General features: G+C 45.4%; 1 protein-coding gene across 2 annotated transcripts in view; it reads right to left on the bottom strand.

The window, feature by feature from the left end:
- The window catches only part of Tnfaip8 (TNF alpha induced protein 8), a 113,799-nt gene that overhangs the window by 32,825 nt on the left and 55,260 nt on the right, over positions 1-25,714 (bottom strand). The window contains exon 1 of one of the 2 annotated variants that reach the window (XM_059246218.1): positions 6,796-6,885. The exons of the other annotated variant lie outside the window; for it this stretch is intronic. Within the exon in view, the coding sequence (XP_059102201.1) occupies positions 6,796-6,868 (73 nt within the window). The 5' untranslated portion in view covers positions 6,869-6,885. Of the gene's footprint in view, positions 1-6,795; positions 6,886-25,714 lie in introns of those variants that run through there. 2 annotated transcript variants of the gene reach the window in all.

Below are 25,714 nucleotides of genomic sequence, written 5' to 3'. Positions count from 1 at the left end.
AAATCCAAATGACCAACAAATACATGAAAAGTTATTTGCCCAACACTTGTCATCAGGGAAACATTACTGGAAGCAGCAGTGAGAAGCCATCACCTCAGTTCTGGGGGCTGTCACCAAAGGAAAAAATGAAAACGATTATGCTGGCACGTATTTTGAGAAGAAGGAATTCTTATACACTATTTGGTAGAAATATAAATCAACGTAGCATTACAGAACACAGTATGGAAATTCTTCAGAAAAACAGAAATACAATTACTATACAATCCAATGACCCCACTTACTGGGTGCTTAGCCACAGAAAATGAAATCAGAATGCCAAAGAAATACCTACATGCCCATATTTAACACAGTACTGTATAATAACCAGGCTATGGAATCCACATGGGTGTTCATTGACAAATGAATAGAGAAAATGTGATGAGTACAAAGTGGAATACCTTTCAGCCATGAAAATAAATGGATTCCTGTCATTTGGGACAATGTGGGTAGACCATTTCACATTCGGTGAAATAAGCCAGACACAGAAAGTCAAATATCACACGTTGTCACGTGGTCAAGTACAAAAATACATGACACAGAAGGACGAAGTCCCAGGTTCTACAGTCTGGAGATGACTACAGTTAACATCGAATCACTCCAGGAAGTATTTCCTGCACCGGAGTTCCTCCGTGTCTGTAGGATGCAGATACCTACTATGCTGACTTCTAGACCTCCTGCCCTCAGGCTGGACAGAGGCACTTGAGAGTGCCCGGGCAGCTGCCTCCTGACAAGAGGTAGCAGAGAGAGTGAGCCAGAGCCTCTTCTCTAGGGCACAAGCAGACACCGGCTACAGAGACTCTTGCTGAACCCCAAGCTTATGTGAGGATGGATGAGGGCAGGTTTAGACATTTATTGGAAGTTTTACATGGGGGTTGAAGGGACAGTTAGCTGGTCTCTGTTCAAATCCTGATTTTACCTTTCCTAGCTTCAGAAACAGTTGTTTATACTTTGAATTGAAGTTGCTCAGCTGTCAACTGGGCTAGACCCAAAGGATCATTGCACAAGTATGCAATGAGAAGTATGCCCAGCAATGAATCTAGTATAGGAAAGAACTCAGAATACTCTAGCTTCCATACTGCTTCTTCTGTGTTCAAGGAAATTCACGATGCTGGCAAGCTACTTCGGCCCTGACCCCATGATTGTTTTGCCTGTGCTATTAAGAAGAGTACTTGTGTGAAATGTTTAAGGAAATCAAAATAGGTTTGTCCTCTGGATTTGGAAGGCACCATTCCATATGAATTGCTTCCAGTTTGGTGTAGGAGGTTCAGGAAGAGAAAATGTGTAACTTTGTTGTCAAAGAAGTTTATAATAAAGTGCAGGCAAATGGGATGAATTATTGTAACATGGGGTGAAAACAGTACGTACTGGGTACGTGTAGGATGCCAGGGAACAGCCTGGAAGAGCATTTTCTGCAAAATGGGTGCACTTGGAGACCGGCATGAGGCAGAGGCAGAGGCAGAGAGAGATCAGGAAACGGGACTGTTGAGAGGAATGAGGAAGTGACTGAGCAGAGTACTGCGGGTCAAGTGGTGGGGTAGATTGCTGTGGTTAAGGGGATGCAAATAAGAACTTCCCATTTCGGAGAAGGTCTCCTTTTCACAGTTACTGGAGTCAGACTCCCACTTCCCAGTCCTGGAATCAGAAGCATCCTCTCCCCCAGCAGCGAGGGCAGAAACTCAGCCAGCCAAGACCAATCAGATGGCTAATATCTGGGATTTTGAAGGTGAAGGATGACCGCATACTCTGTAACAGAAAACCTGGGCAGCCAGAGGTAGCGACAGCAGTGGTGGCAACCTAACCAGATGGATCTTGGGTATCTGACAGTACAACCGAGTACATTCCGAACGCCTAGGTTTCCAGCCTGTTAGCGGGTGCTGTAGATTTGATCTCAAAGGTTCCCCACAGGCTTATGTTTAAAGGCCCCCAATGACACAATTAGAAGATGGTGGGGGCTTTCCAGTGATGGGAGGGTGCCAAGGTGAGACCCCAGCCCATCCTTGTTCTCTTTGGTTTCCTGGATACCACATTAATGGCTTTCCTTCCTCATGATAAGTTGCCATCAGCCCAGACCCAAGGCCCACCAATCATGCCCTGAAGCCTCTAAAACTGCACGCCAAATAAATCCTTCAACCAGAAAGATCCATACCTGTAATCCTAGCACCCAGGGGGCTAGGACAGGATAGTGAATTTGAGGCCCCCATGGGTATACATAGTGAATTTCAAGTGTAACCCAGGCTATACAGTAAAAGCCTAGTTCAAAAAACAAACAGTAACAAAAAAAATGTTTCCATAGAAGTTAATTACCTCAGGTATTTTTGTTATAGCAACAGGCAACTGTCTAACACAGTGAATGTATGAATTATTCAAATTTCCAACAATTATTTGGTTTACAATAACAGAAACTGTGTTCCACTTTTTGCCATTGGAATTCTAGTGATGGAGGTGATTATTATAATAATCAGTACAAATGCTCAGGTACAGGACAGATAAAGAAGATGTATTCCAGGAGTAACAGGGAAGGTAAAGTGGGAGTCCTTTCTTGGTGACCACTCTGAGGCAGACAATAAAGGAAAGAACAGAGTTGATGAGAGCATATGGGCTTATAGTTTGGAATCCGAAGAAGGGGTGTGTGGCCTTCAGTAGAAACACAGAAGGGAGATCAGATCTGTTCCAGCAGAAGGGGTGCATGGTCATGTGAGACTTATTGAAGGTTCCTGTTCAATGTTCAAAGCACAGTGTCTACCAGGAAGCTCACTCGGTATACAGGTGGTTCTTAGCGGAGTCCAGGATGGAGGCAAAGCAGACATGATGAAAAAGCTAGAAAAAGATAGGAAACCAGGGATGGTGATATCAGAGGAACCAAGGGCAGCGCTGGGTTGTAGTATTAAATACAGTTGTGTTTTGTTGTTGCTGTTGGTTTTATGTTACATTTATGTGGTGTGTGTGTGTGTGTGTGTGTGTGTGTGTGTGTGTGTGTGTGTGCCGTGGGAGGTGTATAAAAGTTGTAGAGGTCAAAGGACAACTTGTAGGAATTGGTTCTTACCTTTCCCATGGGAGTTCCAGGTCATACAGCTTGGTGGCAAGCACCTTTATTGGCTGATCCATCTCACTGGCCTTTAAACTTACTATTATTGTTGTTGTTGTTATTGTAAGTTATTATTATTTTTACTAGCAGTTTTTAAAGGTCATTATGACAAAAGATATGACCAGAGGTTTACTGATGATTTTGACAAATTTGTGGAAAAAAAAATTCTACAAAACAAAATACAAAAGCAACCAGATTTTTAGTAAGATAAAGTACTAGGAAAAGAACATTCACAGGCCAGGTGTGTTGGTATGTATCTGTAATCCCAGCACTTGGGAGGCTGAGGCAGGAGCATCACTGTGAGTTCAAGGTTTGCCTGGGCTACATAGCCAGATGATGTCTTGAAAATAAAAGCAATCAGAAAGTGTTTTAGAAGAAAAGTTCATTTTTAAAGGCTGGGTAAGTAATGCCTAAAACTGGACAAAGTGATGGAATAAGCTTTATAAATAAGCTTTACAAATCCATTTATTCCACCGTATTTAACAAGCTCCTCTCTCTGTAGGTTCTGGAGACAGAGGTGGAGAATGAGACACTTTTGCTTAGGAGCCTGTCGCCTGGAAAAGAGGCTACACGTGGTGTGGTGTGTCGTCAGGGAAAAAGGACAGGTGTTCTGAGAGGGGGTAACTGGGGGGCCTGGTTCAGATGGGGGAAGGGTTGGTTCAGAAAAGGCTTCTCCAAAGGGTTGGTCAAGAAAAGGTTTCAGATAAAGAAAAGGGTATTGAGACAGAAAAGAGGCAATAGAATAGGGAATGGGAACTCATCTAAGCGTGGAAGGGAAGGAACCAAGATGGAAGGGTGTCATTCTGGAGTATCAGACACCTGCTCCAAGTCTTGAGGGTGACTGGTGAGTGCGGCTGAAGGTGAAGCTGTCAGTCTGCAAGTAGGAGGCTGTCTAATGGCTACCATGTTCGCTGTGAAATAGCGGAAGTGCTGAGGCAGGAATGACCTAGGTTGGGTGGTAAGGGGAATGGCTAGCGTGGGCAATGGAAGAGAGAGCTGTCCTCACTTGCCGGCCAGCCCTCAGTTCTCTCCCGAGTCCTCACAAAGCAATAATTGCTTTTGCATTTCCACTACCCACACCCTGACTGATCACCAAGGCAAAGGAGTCTTGGGTTCTTCAGTGCTTATGTCTAAACCATCCTCAGTGATCTCAACTATCATTCATTTTTACTACTTTCCTAATTAAGCAATGTATTCAACAGGAAGCAACTAAATGCCAAATATGTGGATATTAATTGTCTCCTCAGGAAGCCCACATCCACAGGAAACTGTTGACATCCTCCTTTCAAAGGCATTCTCCTCCTTAATAAACTGGCTACTTCCCATTCACTTGATGTCTAGATATCTTAAATGCTTTCTCCTTTTAATAAAGCAAATCCTGGGTTGGTTTATTTATTTTTTTTTCAGTCACTTTAAGCACAGTCAATTGCCTACTGACAAGCAGGCAAAAATGAAAGCATTTCTTTAGGAGGAGACTATAGGCGGGAGCTACTTACTGTTGGCACAGAGTCAAGTGCATGCTAAGCTATGAAAGCTGAACAATCTCCCCAGTCATATCCATCCACACTCAGGCACATGCACAAATCAACTGGCCTCTAAGGACTTCTACATCTGATGGTATTTTTTCCAGATTTGACCCCAATGAAAGTACACTAGTCTCTTACTAAGGTTCGGAATAATGAATCAGAAGTATCCACCATTACAACAAATTGGATATAAAGCATCCAAAGGCAATTTTCTTGCACTTCAGATAGTACGAGGGGCTCCTGGTGATCTGTCACTAAACAAGATGGACAAGCCTGCCACCAGGGAAAAAAAACCCACAAACTGTCAGTGAAGGGAGGTAGGGAAAACTGGGATCAGTGAAGAGAAACAAGCAAGAAAACTGAGGAGTGATAGACTGAGTGAGGGGTTAGACCCCACAAAATACTAGTCTGCAGATACACCTCCCCACACACACATGCACACACGCACGCACAGGCACACACACACACACTGGAACACACACCCTAGCAGAAGTGTGAGTGAATCAATCTGCTCATTAAAGTAATAGACCAATTCTCCTCAGACTTAGTTTAAAAAAAAAAATCTTACCCTAACTGCTATCAATGTAAAATTCTAGCAGCTCAGATTCATTTCCAAGACACAAATGTTCCGGGCTTCCTCTAAAATGCAGAGGGCAAAGCCTGTGGGGCAGGTACACCTCTGCAGGCAAGGGCAGAGGAGGAACAAGGGAAAGGTGCCCACTCTGCCACAGTTTCCAGGTTGCTGCTTGCAAACTCACAACCAGAGCCAGCAAGGGGAGGGGAGAGTGTGGATGCTGGGAGGTACAATACAGTTGACCTGGCAGTTTTTCACCCCCCTACCCCACCCCTCCACCTCCGACTCCTTTCCCAAAAGACAGGGAATAACAGGGCCCGGGAGAAAATACTAATCTAAATGCTATGCAATTTACAAAAAAGTTCAAGAACGGCTTTTCAGCCCAGCTCCCATCCCGTTTTAACTACTTTTGACTTCGTGTAAATTGTACCAAACAGAAAAAGAAAGCCATCTATCAGCACAAAGCTCTGTTGGACCAGAAGCCGCCACGGGGAAACACCCAGCCGCAAAGCTACAGTGTTCCTAGCTGTCACTTTTCATGCTGGCTGGCCCGAATTTCTATTAAATAAGCCCTTGTCCATGGACAGTTTCCCTCACATCGCATAGCGAGGTACATGAGCCGCACCGAAAGCCTACATGGCAAAACGGAGCTTTCCCTGCTCAGATGCGGCGGGAGCTGTGCCTAAATTGCAACTTAGCAGTCTCCCAAGAAGCTTCTTGAAAAGAAAGGGGGATTTCACAACCTTGAACACCCCCACCCACCTAACTTCTCCCCCCCCCCCGCCACCCCTACTCCCACCCCCATGTACAAGTGGACTTTTGTATACCCAAAGTTCCAGGAAACAAAGCACACAAACACTCACCCACAAATAAACTCCCAAGCTAACACCAGCTATAATAGTGTTTTGGTTGGAATTTTTCCAGCCCTGTCACCAGCTCTGTTAGCAGTAAATGAAACTCTTGCTTTTGCAAAGACAGAGAGGGACCAGCTCTCCTATTTCAAATGGTAAAAAGGGCCCCCCTCACACTTTCCAGTCCCCAGCAAAAACTAACTGCAGAAGAGCTGGCAAGGAGAAAAAAAAAAAAAAAAAAAAAAAACAGAAAAAAAAACAACATATTCCCCAAATAAAGATCTTTCACTTCTCTCCTCACCCAGCTTCCCCTTTTAGCCGGAAATACATGTCCCTTCCAATTTCTGATACCCCTTTTCAAGGGACCCTGACTTGGGCTTTTCCTGGGAATCCAGCTTTGGGCTGTCCCCAGGCAGGCAGGCAGGCAGCCCATTCCAGGCGCGTTTTGTATTCTTAACAGCCAAAACTCGCTTTCTCCTTTCGAGAGAAAGCTGAAAAGCAGCCTTGGTGGGCTGGCTTGGCTAGGTCTGATGCTGGATCCCTTGCCTCTTAACTGCCTGCCTAGTGGGACAGGGCTGCGCGCTGGGCTCTCAGCAGAGTCCAGCCAGGCTGGGGAGAGACAAAGTTCCCCACCGCTCGCTGGTTGCTCCCATCAGCGCCTGCTCCCGCCTTCCTCCACATTCCTGCGCTGAACTTGGCGGAGCCGAGCGGCTGGCGTACCTTCCTTGGGCTCCTCCGCCTCGGAGAGCATGCTGTCGGGGTGCACAGCCGCAGGCGCCACCGCCGCGGACATGGACGTGAGGCTGCGAGGCTCCCAGACGAGTGCGATGCGCGCGGGCGGGCGGGCGGGCGGGCGGGACGGCGGTGGGAGGAAGCCGCTGAGATCAGAACCTCCCGGGGCGGGCGGCTGGCTGCGGGAGGGATTTTCAGGGGAAAGTTCCGCAGGAGTGACGAATCGCGCGGGGCTGGGCCACAGGAGTCCGCCCCCGAGGGGCCGCCGTGGGTGGAGGCGACCCGGCAGGTGGGGCCCAGCGCAGGAAAGGTGCCCTGGCCAGAACCGAGGTGCGGGGTGCAAGCTCGCACCGCATCTGGGGGGTGACATTTTTGATATCCCCTGTCTTGGGTTTTGACATGCCCCGATTTATGAAAACCCTTTTCAGGACGGTTATTTTTCAGGCTAGGCATACAGATGCTGTGCAAGCTTTTGGAAGGGTCCCGCTTGCAAGGCACAAACTTCACCAGTGCCAGGAATGGCCTCTCAGGAAAGTAGGACAGGATAGGCAGAAGCCCCTTATGCATGGCTGGCTCCCTCTAACCAAGCTGCTGGGCGCTAAAGGCCTCTCTGGCTTTGGGAAATGCTGCCCAGACAGGAGATAAAAGGGCAAAGGGCAGGAGGGCCCAGAGAACAGCAGCCATCCTGCCCTCCCCTCCCCAACTGGCTCTTACCATTGGCTCAGAGGAAGTCCTCTTAGCTCTGGGGTGGCTCCGGTTTGCCCTTCAGAGAAGTGGGCACGACCGCTTCCACCAGCCTACCTGTCTTGCGGAGCTATTTATTTTACCAAGCCTTGTTTTAGCACCAACCCTAGGGTGAGGGGCCTCAAGTGACATACCGGAATGGAAAGACCCAATGGAAAAGCATACCCAGCTGGAGGTTGTGAGGAGAGGTACATTCTTTAAGAAATATATTTCCCACTGCCTTCCTTTTCCTTCTATTTTATTTTTATATGGGGAGAGGGGGCCCAGGCTCTATGCTAAATTTAATGAAAGGACTGTGTAAACTGCCCAGGTTTTTCGAATCTGGGTTTAGATTTAGTTCTTCTATTTATTATTTATATGGCCTTAAGCAAAATAATAACAATAATAACCTCTCAAGCATCCATTTGCTCATCTGTAAAACGAAGATAAAAGCAATCTCTCATTCACAGATTTGTTCGGTACTATAGACAGAATGATTTGATAGCGTAAGTGCTGTACACAGGTTATCATTAACTATTGCACCTTCTGACAACCAATTTTTGTAAAGGATACTCTTGCCTTTTATTTCACCATTAAGTCTGAAGAGTATCAATTCTATTCAGAGGCAAGGGGGTATTATAAATAGTAACATAAGGTCTGATATTAAATCGGTTTCTATTGATGGGTGATTCTAACATGCCTAGGACCCTTCCAAAATTTCATCTCAATTTTATTGAAAGGGCAAGGTGAACCAAGACATAACAGCCAGAGGGAAGAAAGAAACATCTGGAAGACATCAGTGCTGTGGAGCCTGCGGAAACTGAGCATGCCTGGAAAAGGGTTACAGGCTGCACCCTTCTGAAATCCTGGTTACCATGGTCCCCCTTGCCCCACGTCCTAGTGCTGCTGGGAGGGGCAGCCTGTGCTCCCTAATTTCAGGCTCATGGGGGACACAAGCTGAGGTAAGGATGGGGATGGTTCTGAATCAAAAGAAACGGTCTCTTGCCCATCACACATGGCCTTGCCTGTCCTTCTGAGGAATCAGTCTGCCCCTTGCTACTCTACAGCATCTGGTCTTGCCTTCCCTCCTCCACAGGCCAGATGTCCACAGATGTCCACCAGGGGCTCTGAGGAACCGCGCCATGGCCGTTTGCTACACAAATGAGACAACTTCCGTCAATCTTTAGCTGGGGTGAAGCAGCACCTTTTCAAAGATGAGGTGATGGTTATGCAAATGAGGTCAGCCCAGCTTCCACATCCCTTTGCCCCAAGCAGAATGACTTTCTCTCCTCCTTCAGAAAGCGCCCCTTTATGTAATATTCACTAGGTGTCCTTTCACAAACCCAAGTGCATGCACACGTCCTCAGGTCTGGTAAGTAGAAGTCCTTAATCCCCTGCTTGCTTTTACATGGGTTCACAGAACGGCCTGCAGCCCAGCCCAGGTCAGCCAAGGAGAACAAATGCTGAGTGAATGGTTTGAACACCACCACAGCAGCCTGGTAATCAACTTAGCATCCTGTTAACAGCCCCGCTGATCTTTGAACATTCACTAGGAGCCTCGAGAAACTGCCAGAGAAACTTTTTTTATTCAAATACAGTCCAGCAGTCACCTTGGGGAAGAATGTTCGGATCTAATTCAAGAGCACTGGATGCCCAGCTTATTTAAAAAGACTGTCTGTACACGATAAGCACTCCACAGCCACTGGCATAACCCCAGAGCCATCTGCCCTGGGCAAATGACTCTGCTTCAGCCTCCAACTTGCAAAATCATGGCAACGGATGGCAGGATGTCTAGGGTTCTCTTTACCTCATGCTACTTCCAAATGAATGCTTGGTAGTGTTGATTTTGCTAGGACTTTATTCAAAGAGGGTTGGGCTAGCTACAGTGACTAATGCTCCAGTACACCATAGTGATCTGCTACTACTTCCTATCAGACCTATTCACTTTCTGTCTTTAGAAGATCAGGTTCATGGACCGTAGTCTGGTTTGAAATTTGTATATGACCAAGTATGGCCTTGAACTTCTGATTCTCCTGCTGTCATGCCCAGTGTGCTGGGATTATAGGCTTGAACCACCACGTCTAGTCTATGTGGGTCTGGAGATTGAACCCAGTGCTTTATGAATTCTAGGCAAGCCCTTTACCAGCTGAGCTATATCCTCAGTCCCCTATTTACTCCTGTATGTTTAAGAGACAGTCCAGCATCCTTACTTGGGCAATAAGCTCAGAATTCACATAACCATCCATTATAAAATCGCCTAACATAAAATAGCAACTAAGCTGGCAACATTTCTGAACTAGAAAAAGGCATACTGAGATATAATGTTGCATTCCACACCTGTGCAATAATGGAGCTGTCCCATCTATATCAATGTGGGAGAACTATAAAGGTTCTAATGATTTATCCATCCATTCAGACATTACCCAATATTTACACAGGTCACATATAAATGGGTCTTCCTTAGCTGGAGCTTCTGCCTATAATTTTGATAAATCTGGACCCCAGATTAAATGAATTCCTCACAAGGCACTTGGTTCTGTGATAAATCTATTAACGCCAACCCAACTGAACTGAGTCTTAGTAAGTCAACTGAATCTCATGCAACAGGACAAGGCTCCTTTGAATCACACTCCAGTGAAGCTGTTTTTAAAAGAAAAGAGGAGGTGGCTGCAGCCTGGGCTTCAGGCCCTTTGGCTTACAGAGACCCCGATGCCTCTGAAGAACCAAGAAGGTTGGAGACTTCTCAGCTCAGAAGGCCATCGAGCAGAAGTGGCTACCCAGGAGTGTCACGCCATCACATTCCCCAGCAGACTCAAGGAGAGTCTGGTCATCTGCAGTGGAAACCAGATACCTCTGCCAGCTACTTCTGTGCTGGCAAATGCTGGCTCATAAGCAGCTCTGGTCACGCTATCAGTGTTTTTATTTTTATTTCTGCCCTGCTGAATCCGAACATATAAAATTATAGGTCACAAAATGTCCGTTTACAGAGTATTCAAAATGGCCTTCTTCTGTTTCACTCTGGGTCCTCACTCTGGGTCCTCAACTTTTCTATTTCCTGTCTTCAAAGACTCCCAGGATCCCTATACAAAACTGACCTTTATACTGTTCTGAAACGTGGAAAAGGGTCTTTGTTTTTGGTCCCATCTGGTTGGGGCTGAGGATCTTCCACCTTCAAGATACTATTCACACTCAATCTCCAAAACACTGGAAGGCCTCACCGGGTGTCTCTCCACAGCCCTCCCTGCCCCGCATCCCTGCTCTCAGTGAGGAAAGGGTACTTGTTTAACAGTGGAGGCCATTCCACTTCATGTGGCCTTCTATGTTGATGTGGTGACGAGCAGAGGGGTGTGGGTGGGGAGTCCGAGCGTGAAGTGGAACAAAAAGTGCCTGGATCAACCGCGAGAGAGCGTGGAGGGAGGCGGGAAGAGAAAGGGGCACTGTCGCCAGAATCTGGGAGTGTGTGGCTCGGGGTAAATTCCATTCAGACTTTCGATGACAGTTCCAGCAAATCTTACATAATCATTAATATTCTGGGTGTGAGCAAATAGTTGTGAGGGAGCAGGAAGAAGCGCTGACACTGAGGTGCGCACTGGCAGGCGGACAGCTATGCATCTGGTGCGCACTTGTTTCCTAGGAGCCCATTGTTTGTTTCCGTCTCTCTCCGAAGACATCATCGTTGCCACACAGCTCTGAGTAGATGATCACAAAGCCCGTGTGTGCGTGTGGGCACGCGAGCGCACACCACATCTCTCTCTCTCTCTCTCTCTCTCTCTCTCTCTCTCTCTCTCTCTCTCTCTCTCTCTCACACACACACACACACACACACACACACACACCACCACCACCACCACACACATCACACCATATACATCACAAACACACATCATACACACACACCACACCACACACATCACACCACACACACATCACACCACACACACATCACACCACACACACACATCACACCACACACACATCACACCACACACACATCACACCACACACACACACACATCATACCACACACACATCACACACACACACACACACACACACACACACACACACACACACACACCAGGTTGGAAAATACTGAAGGATTTTTGAGTCCATGATCCTTTTCCTAGAATACTTATCAGTAATTCCTTTCATTTGTTTTCTTTTTGGAAACAGTGTTGGAGTTTATTAAGGAGAGCTCTAACATGATTTCAGTGTAGGTATTAATTTTAGAGGAGCCTCCAAGAGGTGCTTAGGAGAGGGATAGTATATACCCAAGAAATAAGTCTGGCTTCTCCAGGGAAAATGGCACCCCTGTATTCTACAATAGACGATATGTATGACTTGGTGGCTTCTGAAGTTACATTCCTCAAAGGGTTTCTAAGAAACTTTTCCCTCCTTGTTCTTCCTTCCTATGGTGTGGGAGGGGGAAAGTGACAGGATCGGGGTGCTCTCTGAGGTGCCCTGGATAGTGCAGGCTGGACAGGAGCAAGAGTACTCACAGGTCACATGACTCAGTGCCATGACCATTTTGCTTGAAGTGTATAAAAAGGAATACTGTTTCTATGTAGGCATTCTTCGTGGCAAATTTTGTTAACTATGCCACAACTCTTGACTCTTGGTTGGTGAGAGAATTCAACCACACTCCAAGTTGAGGGGCTCCTTACTCTTTGCATGTCCTTTAAATTTTCCCTGCCTTCCTATCTTGCCTCAATTTACCTCTCTGGAATTTTGTTAAGTCTTAGGGACTGATGGTGGCTGAAGACTCAATTTTTGAAACTTCATTGCTAAACATGAACGGAGACTCTGTCTATTCAGGGATCAAGTGTCTGGATCTGTCTGAGAAGGCCTCAGCTTAGAGACTAGAGGATCTTCATTCAGTGAGAACCTAGCAGGGCACACTGTTACTATAGGTTTATTTAAAGTCACCAACCTGAGGAGCAATGGACTCCAGCACAGTGGATGTGGGCTGAGCTTCCTTCCGGTCTCCTGCATCCTGACCCTTCCTTTCTATCCAGTTACTCATTAAGTCAGCCCTCCCCTCACAGAGGAATACCTCAAAGACTGTCACACTGGAAGGTCACCAAAAGAGTTTACAGCTGGCTGTGGTTCCAGCACAGACTGCTCTAATCCCTGTTCACAGGCTGAGATCACCGCTTCAAATTAAAGCCATTCCGTGCTTGACATTTAATGCTTTAAATAAGCTATAAATTTAATAGCCTCTATTTATTCAGCTTTGGGAGACCTCAAATGTATTGGGTCTTTTTTTTTTTTCTTTAATTAAAAATTCAGTTGGGACCCCAACTAAGCTTCCTTGGATATGAAGCAACCTGAATTAAAGAGAGAAAAAAAAAAAAACAAAAAACCAAAACCACTAGACTCAATTTGGGCTTCTTGGCCTCCTTATGGACAGCATAACAGAGCCCATGCTGATTGAACCTTGCTTGTGTTAGAAGAGTTTTCCTCTTTTCACTCTTTTTAAAAAACTTCCTCTAAAAACAGGCAAGTTGTTAAGCCTCTATTTGCATGTCTGTAAAATGGGGCTGATGCTACTTATTTATCAGTCACAGTGATGAAATGAGCCAAGAAGCTGGCCAGGTATGCAAACTATAGCACCCTTCCCTGCCACCACTTCTCTCTCTCTCCCCCATGTTTTCATGAATCAGGCCAGACTGGTTTGGATTGCTTAGGAATGTCTGTTTGGAACCCTACATGCTGACCCAGATTGACACGCCACAGATAGTGAACACAGCAGGGCTGGAATCTTTCCTATGCCCAGGTTAATGGGGTCAAATGGGAGAGCCTGAGATGGGGTCACAGCAAGGAACAACAGATGGATGGGAAGGAGTCAAGACTGAGTCCGGGCAGCTCGGAGTTACACGGACCAATGCATGCTGGTCTTCCTGAACTCAGGCGATCAACAGTCACAGCCAGTCAGTCACAGGAGCTCAGGCCCGGAAGCAACCTTAGCGGTCAGCACTCCAGCCCTCTGTTGGGCTTAAGGGGTTCCCCTGGATACAGCAGCCATCCTCCTCCTCTTTCCTTACCTCCCTTAGCAGATATAATTAATTGCCTTAGAAGACAGCCCCAGTCAGAAAGTTCCTCTTTCTAGTGAGCTGAATCAAGTTTAAGGGCAGTAAGTAGAGAATGATTTCCCTTCTCACCACTGCCCCTACCTCCTGTATACTGGAGAAATAATTCTGTGATGAGATAAACACAGATTTATAACTGAATTTTCTTTTTGAGCAACTCAATAGAGAACCCCTTCTTGCACTGGCTGGCTGACTGTAGCTGCATGCAATCTGAGATGCTTCTGCAACTTTCCAGCGCTGGCCGGCCCGCACACATCTGTGATTGATTACTGGGATGCGTTCAGAAGCCAGGGACTCTGCTTGGGACCTCCAGCGATAATCTCTTCTCTCTCCTTTGTGTTCACTTTGAGAGGTAGAGAACTACGCCAAGACAGGTTGAGGAACGAATCCCGAATGATTACATCTGAGCAGAGAAGAGGGTTTTTATGCAAGTTTCTGCACAAAATTTTGAAATCCCAAAGTCGTGCTCCACATGTGGAAATTTGAATTCAGACACTTAGCCTGAGATCTGTTTGGCAGTTTAACCTGCGTCCAGTTGTCGCAATCTGAGTTTTACATCAGATTTTGGACGTTAGCAGAATCCAGGAGGGTTTGACCATGTGCCAGGTGGTCACAGTTTAAGGGAGAGAAAGGCTTGTGGAGAAACCCCGGGATAGGATGGGCTTTCCAGGCATATTGGCCAAGGCTGACACTGGACAGACACACTCAGCAGGCGGTAAAATGTGAACTGAAGCAGAACTTATCCAAACAGGCTTGCGGGGAGAGGAGAGGCTCCTTTTCTGCCATGGATCAGAAGTTTTTCCACTTGAATAGGTCAGGTTCTGAAACTGGTTTATGTGGCCAGTCCTTAAAGAAGAGCTATAGAAATATGTGCCAGTTACACCTCAGAGCATGGGGTGCAAGCTCTGACTACCTCCCCACCTGGCTGTGTACATGCTATAGAATGTAATATTAAGCCTGTTAATTTTGTAGAATGAAGTTAAAAATCATTAACTTTCTCAATCTGAAATCTATTTCCACTGACTTTTTTTTAACTACTGAATTCAGCAAAACCCCCTTACATGCCATTTAATTATTTTTTCCAATTTCAACACTACATGGTCATTTCAAACAGATGCAAATAATAGAAAAGTAGCACCTGGGCCATAGTTCAACCTAATTTTATCCTGGAAAATATGATGACGTAGAGCTGGGACTTTACTGCTCCCCTCCTGACCCTCTCTCTACACCTCTGCCTGGCCTTTCACCCTGGTAGCCCTTATACATGAAGAGTGAATGTTACATTCAAGGCTATGTAGCTTTTAAAAAATTGATAGACATGTCTAACAGATGGCTCAGCAATAAAAGGTGCTTGCCACCACACCTTACGACTAGTTCAATCCCTAGAGCCCATATGGTGGAAGGAGAGAACTGACTCCCTCACATGGTCCTCTGACCTCCATGTGCACACATTGCACACTCTAAGTAAAGGTAAGATGAAGAAAGAACGACCATAAAAATATTGACATAATAACTGAATATCTTCAAGGAGCACACTGTGATGTCTTAGTACATTGTATGTTGATCATACAATGATACAAAAGACACTTAGACCATCCATCCTTGTCAATATTTTTCATTTCTTTGTATTGAGAACATTCAAAAACCTTCTCGTCTAGTCATTTTGAGCTACCCATCTTCCCATTGCAAAATGTTTCTAAAAAGAAGCCAACTCTAGCTGGGAGGCAGCACTCACTGAGTAACTCTTAGACAAATTAAGGGATGGGTGACCAGTCTTCAGTAACTTTCTAGGAGGTCTCCAAAATTAACATTGATTCTATACAGTTTTTACTTGACACATGACTCTAATGCATTCCTAACTAAATCAGCACCTTAGATTCCCATTAGTAAGAGTAGTATGGCCTAACGTTGCTGATAAGGACCCAGAGCTGTAGCTGATATCCACATTGGGTGCCCATGTATCTCCCTCAGGGCACTACAATAACTCCCAAGGGTGCCATGGCATATTAGATTGAGGCCAGAGAGGGGAACAGAATAACATCCAGTCTCTCAGGCAATGTGCAATGCATGAGTGTTTGCTCAAGCTTGTTCACAGCTTAATGTCACATTGTGCTGTTTTTCACGTGATGACATCATTTCTTTCCAAAGAAATGTGATAAACAAGAATTCTGTGAATGGGAACACAGAGCAGGAAATTAGGGTTGCAGGATGCTATCGGAACTCAAGGTTGGCAAAGTTGTGAGGTGATTCATGACAGACCCCCTCACTTCACATTCCAAGCCTGTCCTTCATTACCTGCTGTGAGAAACTCAGGGGCCTTTGTCCAGTGTTTCTTCTGCAGCTAATAGAATTCTGCATTTATTCAGTGGATGGCACTTCTTAAAACGTACAGAAAAAAGTTCCCTTCTGGGACTTGGTGCTTGCTTTCTGTGGGTGTCCTGGGCAGCTAGCTCCTTAGCAGACACTTCATCAGCTGACTCCTGTTGTGCATCTGACAGACTGGCACTACCTGGCCTCACTCAGGCAGTTCCTTCTGGCATCCCCCTTCGGGTGATGGACAAATGTCTCAAGTGAGAAAACTCCTTGTGAACAGCAGTCCTCAGCAGCTGAGAGGATGACTTTCCAGCAAGTTCCGCCAGCACAACCAACACCCTACTGACTTGGCTTCCACTCAGTGAGCCAATATCTGTAGTGGAGGAAGCCGTTCTCTCTCGTTCGCTAGCAATCTCTGCATTTCCTACCAGCCAGTCACCACCAGAGTTAATATTTCTTTTTAATAGATTGGTTTCTCATTACCATATTTGTCACTGTGGTGAAACACGTGGCATAAAAATGACCATTGTAGGGCTGGAGAGATGGCTCAGCTGTGAAGAGCATTGGCTGCTCTTCCAGAGATCCTGAATTCAATTCCCAGCACCCACATGGCGGCTCACAACCACCTGTCATGAGATCTAGTGCCCTCTTCTGGCCTGCAGGCATACATGCAGGCAGAACACTGTATACATAATAAATGAATAAATCTTAAAAAAAAAATATCGTTGCAACCATGAAAATGTGTAGATGAGTGACATTAAGTACATTCATATGTTTGTATAGCTATCATCACTATACATCTTCAGAATGTTTTAAATCTTGGAAACTATTTAATGAGCTACTTTCTGTCTCTAGACTGGCTACTCTAAGTATCGTATCTAAGTAGGTTAAACAGTGTTGATGTTTTTGTGACTGGCTTTCTTCATTAATCTTCAGCCATGCCAAGAAACGTGTCTGAATCTCCTTTTGAAGGCTGAGTAATATTCCACATCACCTCTGTAACATATTTTAGGCAGCTCCCAACTATGGGCTACTGCTATGAATATAGATGCATGGATATGTTTTTGACACCGTTTGCAAATATTTTTGTTATGTAACCATAAATGGGCTTGCAGGATTAAGTGTGTGTGTGTTTGTGTGAGTGTAGGCCACCATGTGTATAGGTACCCATGGCAGCCAGAGGAGGAAGTCCGATCCCCTGGAGCTGGAGTTACAGGAAGTTGTGAGCCATCAATGAGGGTGTTAGGAATCAAACACAGGTATTCTGAAAGAGCAGCTAGTGCTCTTACCCTCTGAGCCATCTCTTCAGCTCCTCTATTCTGAGAGAGAAAGAAAGAGAGAGAGAGAGAGAGAGAGAGAGAGAGAGAGAGAGAGAGAGAGAGAGATACAGTGTTTCCTAGCTAACTTTTTGTTTAAATCTTTATGTTCAAATAAACACATAGTTTCCTGATTGGACATTGACTAATAAATTCAGCACCACATATGTCATTAGTAAATAAAGAAGAAAAAACCCTTTAATCTTTCGATTTAAGTATGTTATTTCTTCACAGGACTACAAAGTAATTAGTATATAAATACTTATTAAGTTGGTCACAGATTTCCAACTGCCTAGGACTGGTCTGCTTGGATGGCTGCTGAGGGTCACTGTACCTAGGAACATCTACCCCTGCAGGCTCCATCAGAGCCCATTTTGATCCCTTTTTGAACATCTCGCTTTTCTTCCTACATAATATTCATTTCCTTTTCTCCATTCAGGCAACAGTGGCTGCAAGTCAGATGGTCATCATTCCTGTTAGCTGCTCTCTCACCCCCTTCATTTCTAATCCGAGTGCCAGTCAAAAATGTTTCCTGGCCCTCTCTCCTCTACTCCTGCCCCACCAGTCAAATCACCAGCTCTAGCTGCAGTGCCTATAATTGTTCAAGTTGGTTGCTCCCAGCAGTGTGGGCTGAAAACCCAGATACACTAGTCCCTGCCGACCACCGTCCCACCTCCCTCCAAGTGACACAGATAAGCTGGGCTGCAGGTGAGACACCATTCCCAAGGTTCCAGCCGGTGTCCTCATCTCCGCCCCAACGAAAACAATAGCAACGCAAGAAAGCATGAAGTGTTTCTGGGACACATTCGTGAGTATGTGCCCACAAGCTCACAGACACGCATGGGTTGAAAAGGTTATCATTCAGAAACTTTTAAAACTTGTTTCCATTAACTGGAAATTACTTACAAGAACCCTTATGGTGAATCACGACACCCTGTGCAGTAACACTGTGGGGTAGCTGCTGTCAGCCTGATTATTTTTCTGCAGCTACATCCTCTTTTTGCCCTCTCAAAGCCACACTGAGGCCTCCCCTTTTCGATGAAGCCTACTGAGGTCAGTAGTGAACGTTTCCATGCAGCTTCTGCTGTTGAGAAGCTTGATATCAGATGTCTTCTGAGGCAGATAACTAGGTTATGTTATTTCCTATGAAGGGTTATCCCTTATGTCCATTTGCCTGTGTTCCTGTAGACCTATAACACATTGTTGGGCACTTTGAAGAGACAACATAACCAATAAAATAATCATTGAAACGCTTCATTATATTGACTTATGACAACATGTAAGAATAAACTTCCTTTTCTCCATTCATAAAGCATATTACAAGGGACTATGAAAACACAAAACTGCTATCTTCAAAGAAAGAAAAGTTTAAAGGAGCATTTGCATTGCACTGGAGACCGAGGCTGGTAATCCGCAACTATTCACAAATCCAACAAGTTCCCAAAAATTCCGTCAGAAAAGGAGCCAAGAAGAAAGCAATTCTGCCAGCTGCAAGCCTTCTGTTTTACAGTGTGCGCGGAGCGGACATGCTCGCTCTATCATTCTTATAAACCGAGTGTAGGGGTACGATGCAACCTTCCCAGAAGATGTTCACCGGACTCTGGGCTGCCACGGATGGGCTGCACTTACCCGTACAGAGGCAGCCTAACCAGCTACCTCGCCAACCCACCGCTATGGCCATCCAGATCCTTAATAAGACGGAGTGGGCAGCATTCCACTTGAGCTGATGACATTCCCAGGGTCAGGAAGATACGGGCAGCTGCTGTCACTTTACAGAGCAGCAAGTTCGCCATCCTCAGATCAAAAATGGTTTCCTTAAGAACTAACATCCGCCCTACGCCACCTGCATACATACCCTAATGAATCCCAGATGGGAGTTCCAGACACCTCTCTGCTCAAGCCATGAATTTCTTCCCAGCGATAACATTCTATTAAACTGGTCTCCCAGCAGCGAGCTGCCTTTGCAGAGACTGCCTTCATTTACAATATACTCGGCTTTATAGAGCTAATTTGGGATCCAGCATGGCCCAATGTGTAATTAATTTTGACATTTTTTTTTTAATGGATGAAAAAAATCTGTAAAAAGGCAGCATATTAAGAGAGCCGATTCTGTGGAAGTAGAAACTGTGACTAGTGGTCACTAGAGGCAGAAGGGGAAGCGGAGGGAGTGGGTAATGGATACAAAAGGTTTGGATGGGGAGCCTAAGCTCTAGTATCCTACAGCACAAATGAATGACCATCATTTACAGAATTAACCATTTGTTGTATGAAGAGTCCAAAGTTTCCCATCACATAGAAACGATAAAGGTTTAGAGCGAGTGGGAATAATAGTTATCTTAGTTTTATCATTATACATTTTAAAAGTGATGATGTGATGTGAATCATCACACTGTCACCTATAAGTCTCCACAAATATCATGTTAATTAAATATTAAGAAGGATAATTCTTTTAAAAGGAAGCACTTTGTTTGTCTAAGCACCTTGTTATTTAGGCCAAAGCGGGGGGGGGGAATGGATCCTGTTTGACCATACATAGTCCCAAATTCTGAATTAGCAATCCAGACAATTTACATATTTACATTAAATCATGTCATATTTCAACAATTTACACACGATGTATCACCTACTCTAACGTATTGCAGGCTACGTGTCACACGAGACACACCATAGGGCACGTTTCTGAGCAAGATGGCGCATTCCACACTATGGAGTACTTCTGCACTGATCCTCCCTCATAGCAATCCTTAAAGGAGAAATCTCGAGTGTTGCTTTCAACACTCACTTCTCATGAGTGCACAGACCCTCAAAGGCATTAAGTGGCTGGCCCACAGCCACTAGCTAGGGCTGAGACTACAACGGGAGTCTTCTGACCTTATTCCGTGCTTCCTCTCCACACCATGGTGTCTGAGCAGGAACCAATGCTGCAAGGTTAACCTGTCGTGCAACTCAGAAGAGGGATACAGACAGTAAGAAACATTGAGAGTAGATCCCATGTGGAGTCTTTGAGACTAGCTGCCTGGGGGGAAGGGGACCAGACATTAATAGAAAAGAGGAAGTCACTGATGGAACAGGTATGGCCAGAGGAAGCAGGCTCCACCTCACACAGCTAAAGGTGCTAAGGTCTGGGTAGGAACGCATGTAGGCAGAGCTTCAGTCTCCTCTCTGACTCACTGCCCATATAAACAGAGCTCCTGGGCAACTCACTGTCTTTTGTGAAATCACACAGACTAGCTACTCTCTATTTGCTAAAATCTATAGGGCATATTTAAAAAAATTATTATTTTATTTTACATGTATAGTGTTTCGCCTTCATGTATGGCTATGTGCCATGTGTGTGTCGTGCCAGGGGAGGCCAGAAGATTGTGGCAGATCCCCTGGTACTGGAGTTACAGCTGGTTGTGAGCCACCACATGGGTGCCAGAAATCAAACCTAAGTTCATTTGGAAGAGCAGTCAGTGTTCTTAACTGCCCAGCCGTCTTTCCAGATCCCAGGAGAGATGCTTTCTTGGTGAAGTGGGCTATAGTTAATCATAAACTTATACAACATAGATGTGGCCCACCCATCACTCCCATCCTCTGTCATTGTTTTTACACATAGGCAATAATTTTGGCCCAATGTCAAGAAACAAAAAGATCAGAATTCAAAGTGAGTGGCCAGGATTGTGCTTTACTTCTAACTGTCCTTTCAGATAGCCTGTACCAATACATGATATAGAATGAATTGTTTTAGAGGGATGATGAGGAACACTGAGCTCTCAAGATCCATAAGGTAAAACTGTATATAGTTAAAATTTTCCTCCAACATGCCTTAAACAGCCCAGAAAATTCAGCACTGGCTTTACGATCTTGTACATACACATGCTGTGAGAGCCCTAACTCTGTTCTACTCTCCAGGTGTCAATCAGATATTCAAGTTCTTTTTCCATAACATGGTTCAGTTCAGTACAACCAACTCACTTGGTCTCCCAGATAATGTAATCTCCATTCTGTTTCTGTTCTGAACCTCCAAGTGCATCCAGCTCTCATCAGCAGCCACTTCCATATTCACACAAGCAGTACAGAACTATTTGCTCTTGACTGGGTGGTGAATGCCAGCGGCCAGGATGGCCTGACAACTATCTTGTCCAATCAGGGCCAGATGCCGTTTTCTTTTCTTTTTTATTGACAGCCTCTATCTCCTCCTCTACAGCTTCAACTGTATATCAAAGGGACCTAGGGAGACTAAATGTTGTTAAGGAAACCAGGGGCTCACAGCCTGCTCTAAAGAAAGCTGGGTGATTTCAGGTACCATCTTCATTGACCTTTCTCCATTCTGCAAACATGTGTGGAGGCCCCATCACTTACAGGAAAATGGTACAGCGGCAACAGCTATGGTGTCTGTCCTTGAGGAGACAATTAGGGGGTGGACCGAGGAGGGCTAGAGGAAGACTCTTAGGGACACTAATTAAAACACAGTATGATGAGTTCAGGAGCAAAAAGACATGAGGTGCCATGAAAGTTCAGAGGAGAAGAACCTAAATCATATGGGGGGGGGGGTCATCACAGAAGCCTGGCCGAATGACGCAGTGACACAAAGAAGGTGAAGTGATCTGGGTAGTAATAGCAGCACATGCAAAGATGCACATGTCCAAGAATGACCGGTGGGGAAGGAAGGCTGACAAGACCAATGACTACACTGGTGAGGAAGCCACTGGAAGTCCTTTGACAAAGAATTCTGTCCCATAACTAGGGATAGAAGTCAAAGGGTCTGTTGAATAAACCAGTATTAAGCTAAGAGAGAAAGCATGGTAGACCATTCACTTACAAAGTTTCCCTAAAAAGTGAAAGTTGTGAGGAATAATTGCTTAAAAAAAAAAAATCTGACAACCTTAGGCTAGGCGTAAGTGCCTTTGAAAAGAGAATATTTGTATTTCCAGTTGTACCAATGCCAACACCAGCCACAGGGAGGTGAGTGGGAGAGCTGGATCTCTAACAAAAACACATTTGCAAGAATCTGCATGGACTCTGGCAGGAGCTGGACAAACTCAAAACTCCTTCCACTTCCCTGTGGTGGGTGGCTGGTCCAGCAGGTCTGACCCAAGCAAGTGTGCCTGAGGCTCCCAGGACCCCAACTGGCCTCTGAACGAGACAGGAAATATTCTCATTAGAGAGGCGGTACTCAGTGGGAAACTCTGCCCTGCTTCCTGTTCTACTGTGAGGCTCTTTTGAAAATCCAGGCATTCCTTGGAAGAGGGGCCCAGGAATGACTAACATCTGATAGCAATTGGCTGGTTTCTGTTTTCATTTTCTGGAGAGGTGAGGGCTTTGGGGGCACCTGGGTGGGAAGCAGAGCTGTAGAAATTAAAAGTGTAGGGAGCAGAGAAGGAAGAGGCATCATGGCTCCACTCCCAGGTCTGGCAGGCCAATAATCTCATACCTTCCTAATACCGAGAACAGACACAGAGAAGCGCCACCGCCACCAGACAACTCCCAGAGGTGGAGCACGTGGTTCGAAAGCTTGGGGTTCCTGATCTGCAGCAATGCAAATTATTTAAGCGACGTAAAACATTCAGAACTGTTGTGACTGCAATTTCCATCTCTGCCTCTCCGGATTGATTGAGCCTCCAAAGGCCAAACATGACTTCCATGGGGACACAGTTTCCTTCACAAAGTTTCCAGTTGATGGGGGAACAATTTGGAGATCTTGCTTATTCCAGAGACAGCCACTTTTTAAATGGAAGGTAGAAGCTATAGTCAGTCACAAAAAAAGAAATGATAAAAGGCTCACATCCATCAAATCCTGTATCTCTCACTTTAAATAAACTCAACAGTGACAGCCAAAGTCAGTGGCCTTAGATCCTGAACTGATACCTCACTGGCCAGATTAAAATTTCTTTTTCCTGTATCTCCAGTGCTGTTAAGGCAGTGATTCTTAGACTCCTAATGCTGCGACCCGTTAATACAACTCCTCATGTTGTGGTGATCCCCCAACCACAAAATTATTCCATCGCTACTTCATAACTGTGATTTTGCTACTGTGATGAATCGCAATGTAAATATCTGATGTGACCTGTACAGGGGTCGCACCCACATGTGAGCCGTTAAGGAACAGGATTGCTGATGGACAGCGAAGCAACAGCACTGTAATCAGAATCTCTACAAAACAGGAGTGCGAAACTGCCATGAGACTCACCAGTCCCTGGATAAAACATGGCCAGTGCTTTGAAAGCACTTCTCCAGAGATGTACTGCTCTAGGTCACTGACTGATCTGGTCTCATGTACACTGCTCCTGTACTGTCACTGACATCTGAAGGTCCCAGAGCACAAGCCTGGCAGCCAGTATCCTATTCTGGCTTGGCAAAGGATGCAACTCCCTTCAGTGAACTGTGACCACAAATGTGGCCACTGTCTCATTTACAACCAACAACACTTGGAGCAATTCACACCTGGCACCCAGCCAGGTGAAGCCTCTTCATAGCTAACTTGTAGCATGCAATACAGAAATGGGGCCATCGCCTGTCTGTGTGCATGGGTTCTCACAGACAGGACTCAAGTCTCCACAACTACCTACAACTCGGTTCCTCAAGATACAATCTACCACAACCTGCATGAAACTGAAGAATCAGAAAGCTGACATCCAAAAGCAGAATCATTTCCTCACTCTGCAAACTTGTTTATAAACAGGAAAATGGGCCCAGGAAGTTCACACAACAATATCCAAAAGCTAATCACACAAGTGTCCTCTCAGAAACTATACAACGGAACCTCCAGAATCTAGACTGTAACCTCAGGACCTCTGTGCTCAACTTCAACCAGCCTCCTGAGACACCAGTAATGATATGCCTTGCCCCAGGTCCTCTGAAATCTCACCCAGCCCAATTCAGGCTTTCATTAGGGACCAAAATCCACAGATCAGGAGGTAGTCCTTGCTGTGGCTGGCCCTCTGAGCATCAGTTTACTTCCAGAACATGGTGAGGACAGTTGCTGGCTGGGAACAATGCTCCAGACTCTGACACACTAAGCCAGGGATCCAAAGTAGTGCTTCTCAACCTGGGGGATGAATATCAGATATCCTGCATATCAGATATTTACATTATGACCCATAAAAGTAGCAAAATCACAGTTATGAAGTAGCAACAAAAATAATCTTATGGCTGGGGGTCACCACCACATGAGGAACTGTATTAAAGGGCTGTAGCGTTAGGAAGGTTGAAGACCACTGCTCTAGAGGACAAAGTGGTATGTATCCTCTGTGTCAACCAACTCACCACCAAGTGGTATTTTCCTGACTCTATATAGCTTTCCCTGTCACCAGCCCGCTGAGTGCTACCCCAACCCTTCCCCTGCCCTGCCAGTCACTCCCAGGTAGGACTACCTATAGCAAAACAAACTCCCAAATATTCATGTGCAGTCTCAAAAGGGTTACATTACTCAGAACCCACTTATTTTGATTAAAGTTAATAAAATTTAGTCAAATATGATGATAAAACTCATATATTTATAAGATTGGCCTTTGCAGGAATTTAGTTTTTCAATTTTTTAAAAAAGCTATATTAGACTTGAGTATTTATAATGACATGCAAATTACAAGAGGTTGAAGAACTGTCTGTAATTAATTTTCTGGACTTACATTGTTAGTGTTGTCTATGTTACCTTAAAGATGCCTTATTGACTTTCGAGAATTTCTGTGTGTGATCTACCATGTTAGAGCGGTCAGGGGATTGGTGCATTTGCATCTGACATTAGCCACTGGGAGCTGGCCATCTCATACACTGTGCCCCATTCACTACATCACACCATGGCCAGTTACCAAATGAGAAGCAATGTAGTGGGAATACCATGTGGCCTGTGTACACTGAGGCTCAGCATCGCTCACACTCCTCTCTCCTTGGTAGACACCCTGGCCATTTCAACCCAACTATAGTAATCACAGATGTCTCTGCCGTGCAGAAGGGGGTTCAGGCAACCCATGCCTAAGCCAGTCACCAAGCAGATGAACAAATAGCCAATGAACTGGTCCTCAAGACATCAGAGATTTCCAAAGCATCTAGAAAGGTGGTTCACTGGAGTTTAGAGCTATGACAGAATCTTAGCACTGTGAGAGAAGCCAGTTCAGGAGGAAGCTCGACCACAGACGGAACCGGGAAGAAAGTAGACTCTCAACATCACTAAGCTCCTAACTCAAACCTGGTCCTCAGTACTGAGCTGACGCAAAGCTCTCCTCTGTGTGAGCCAGTCTAAACCTGCTCTCTCTTTTCACTACACTGGAAGCTATGTCTGATACAACGTTGGGGTAGCTAAGGGAAAACCAGATTCCCAGTGCCCAAAGTTCCACGGGTCAAGGACCCAGGGGTACAGAACTGACCAACTCTTCAGCTAGGCCAGCACAAAGGCTGGGAAGCCTTCAGCAGGGCCAAGCCCAGCACTGGATGACAGTGGCATCAGAGGCAGGTGAAGTCCCAAGGCAGGTGAAGGTGTGAAGGCTG

Source organism: Peromyscus eremicus, chromosome 19, assembly GCF_949786415.1.
Source record: "Peromyscus eremicus chromosome 19, PerEre_H2_v1, whole genome shotgun sequence".
NCBI classification, from domain to species: domain Eukaryota; kingdom Metazoa; phylum Chordata; class Mammalia; order Rodentia; family Cricetidae; genus Peromyscus; species Peromyscus eremicus.
Note: the sequence above shows the minus strand (reverse complement) of the source record. Positions and strands in the feature narration are given on the sequence as shown.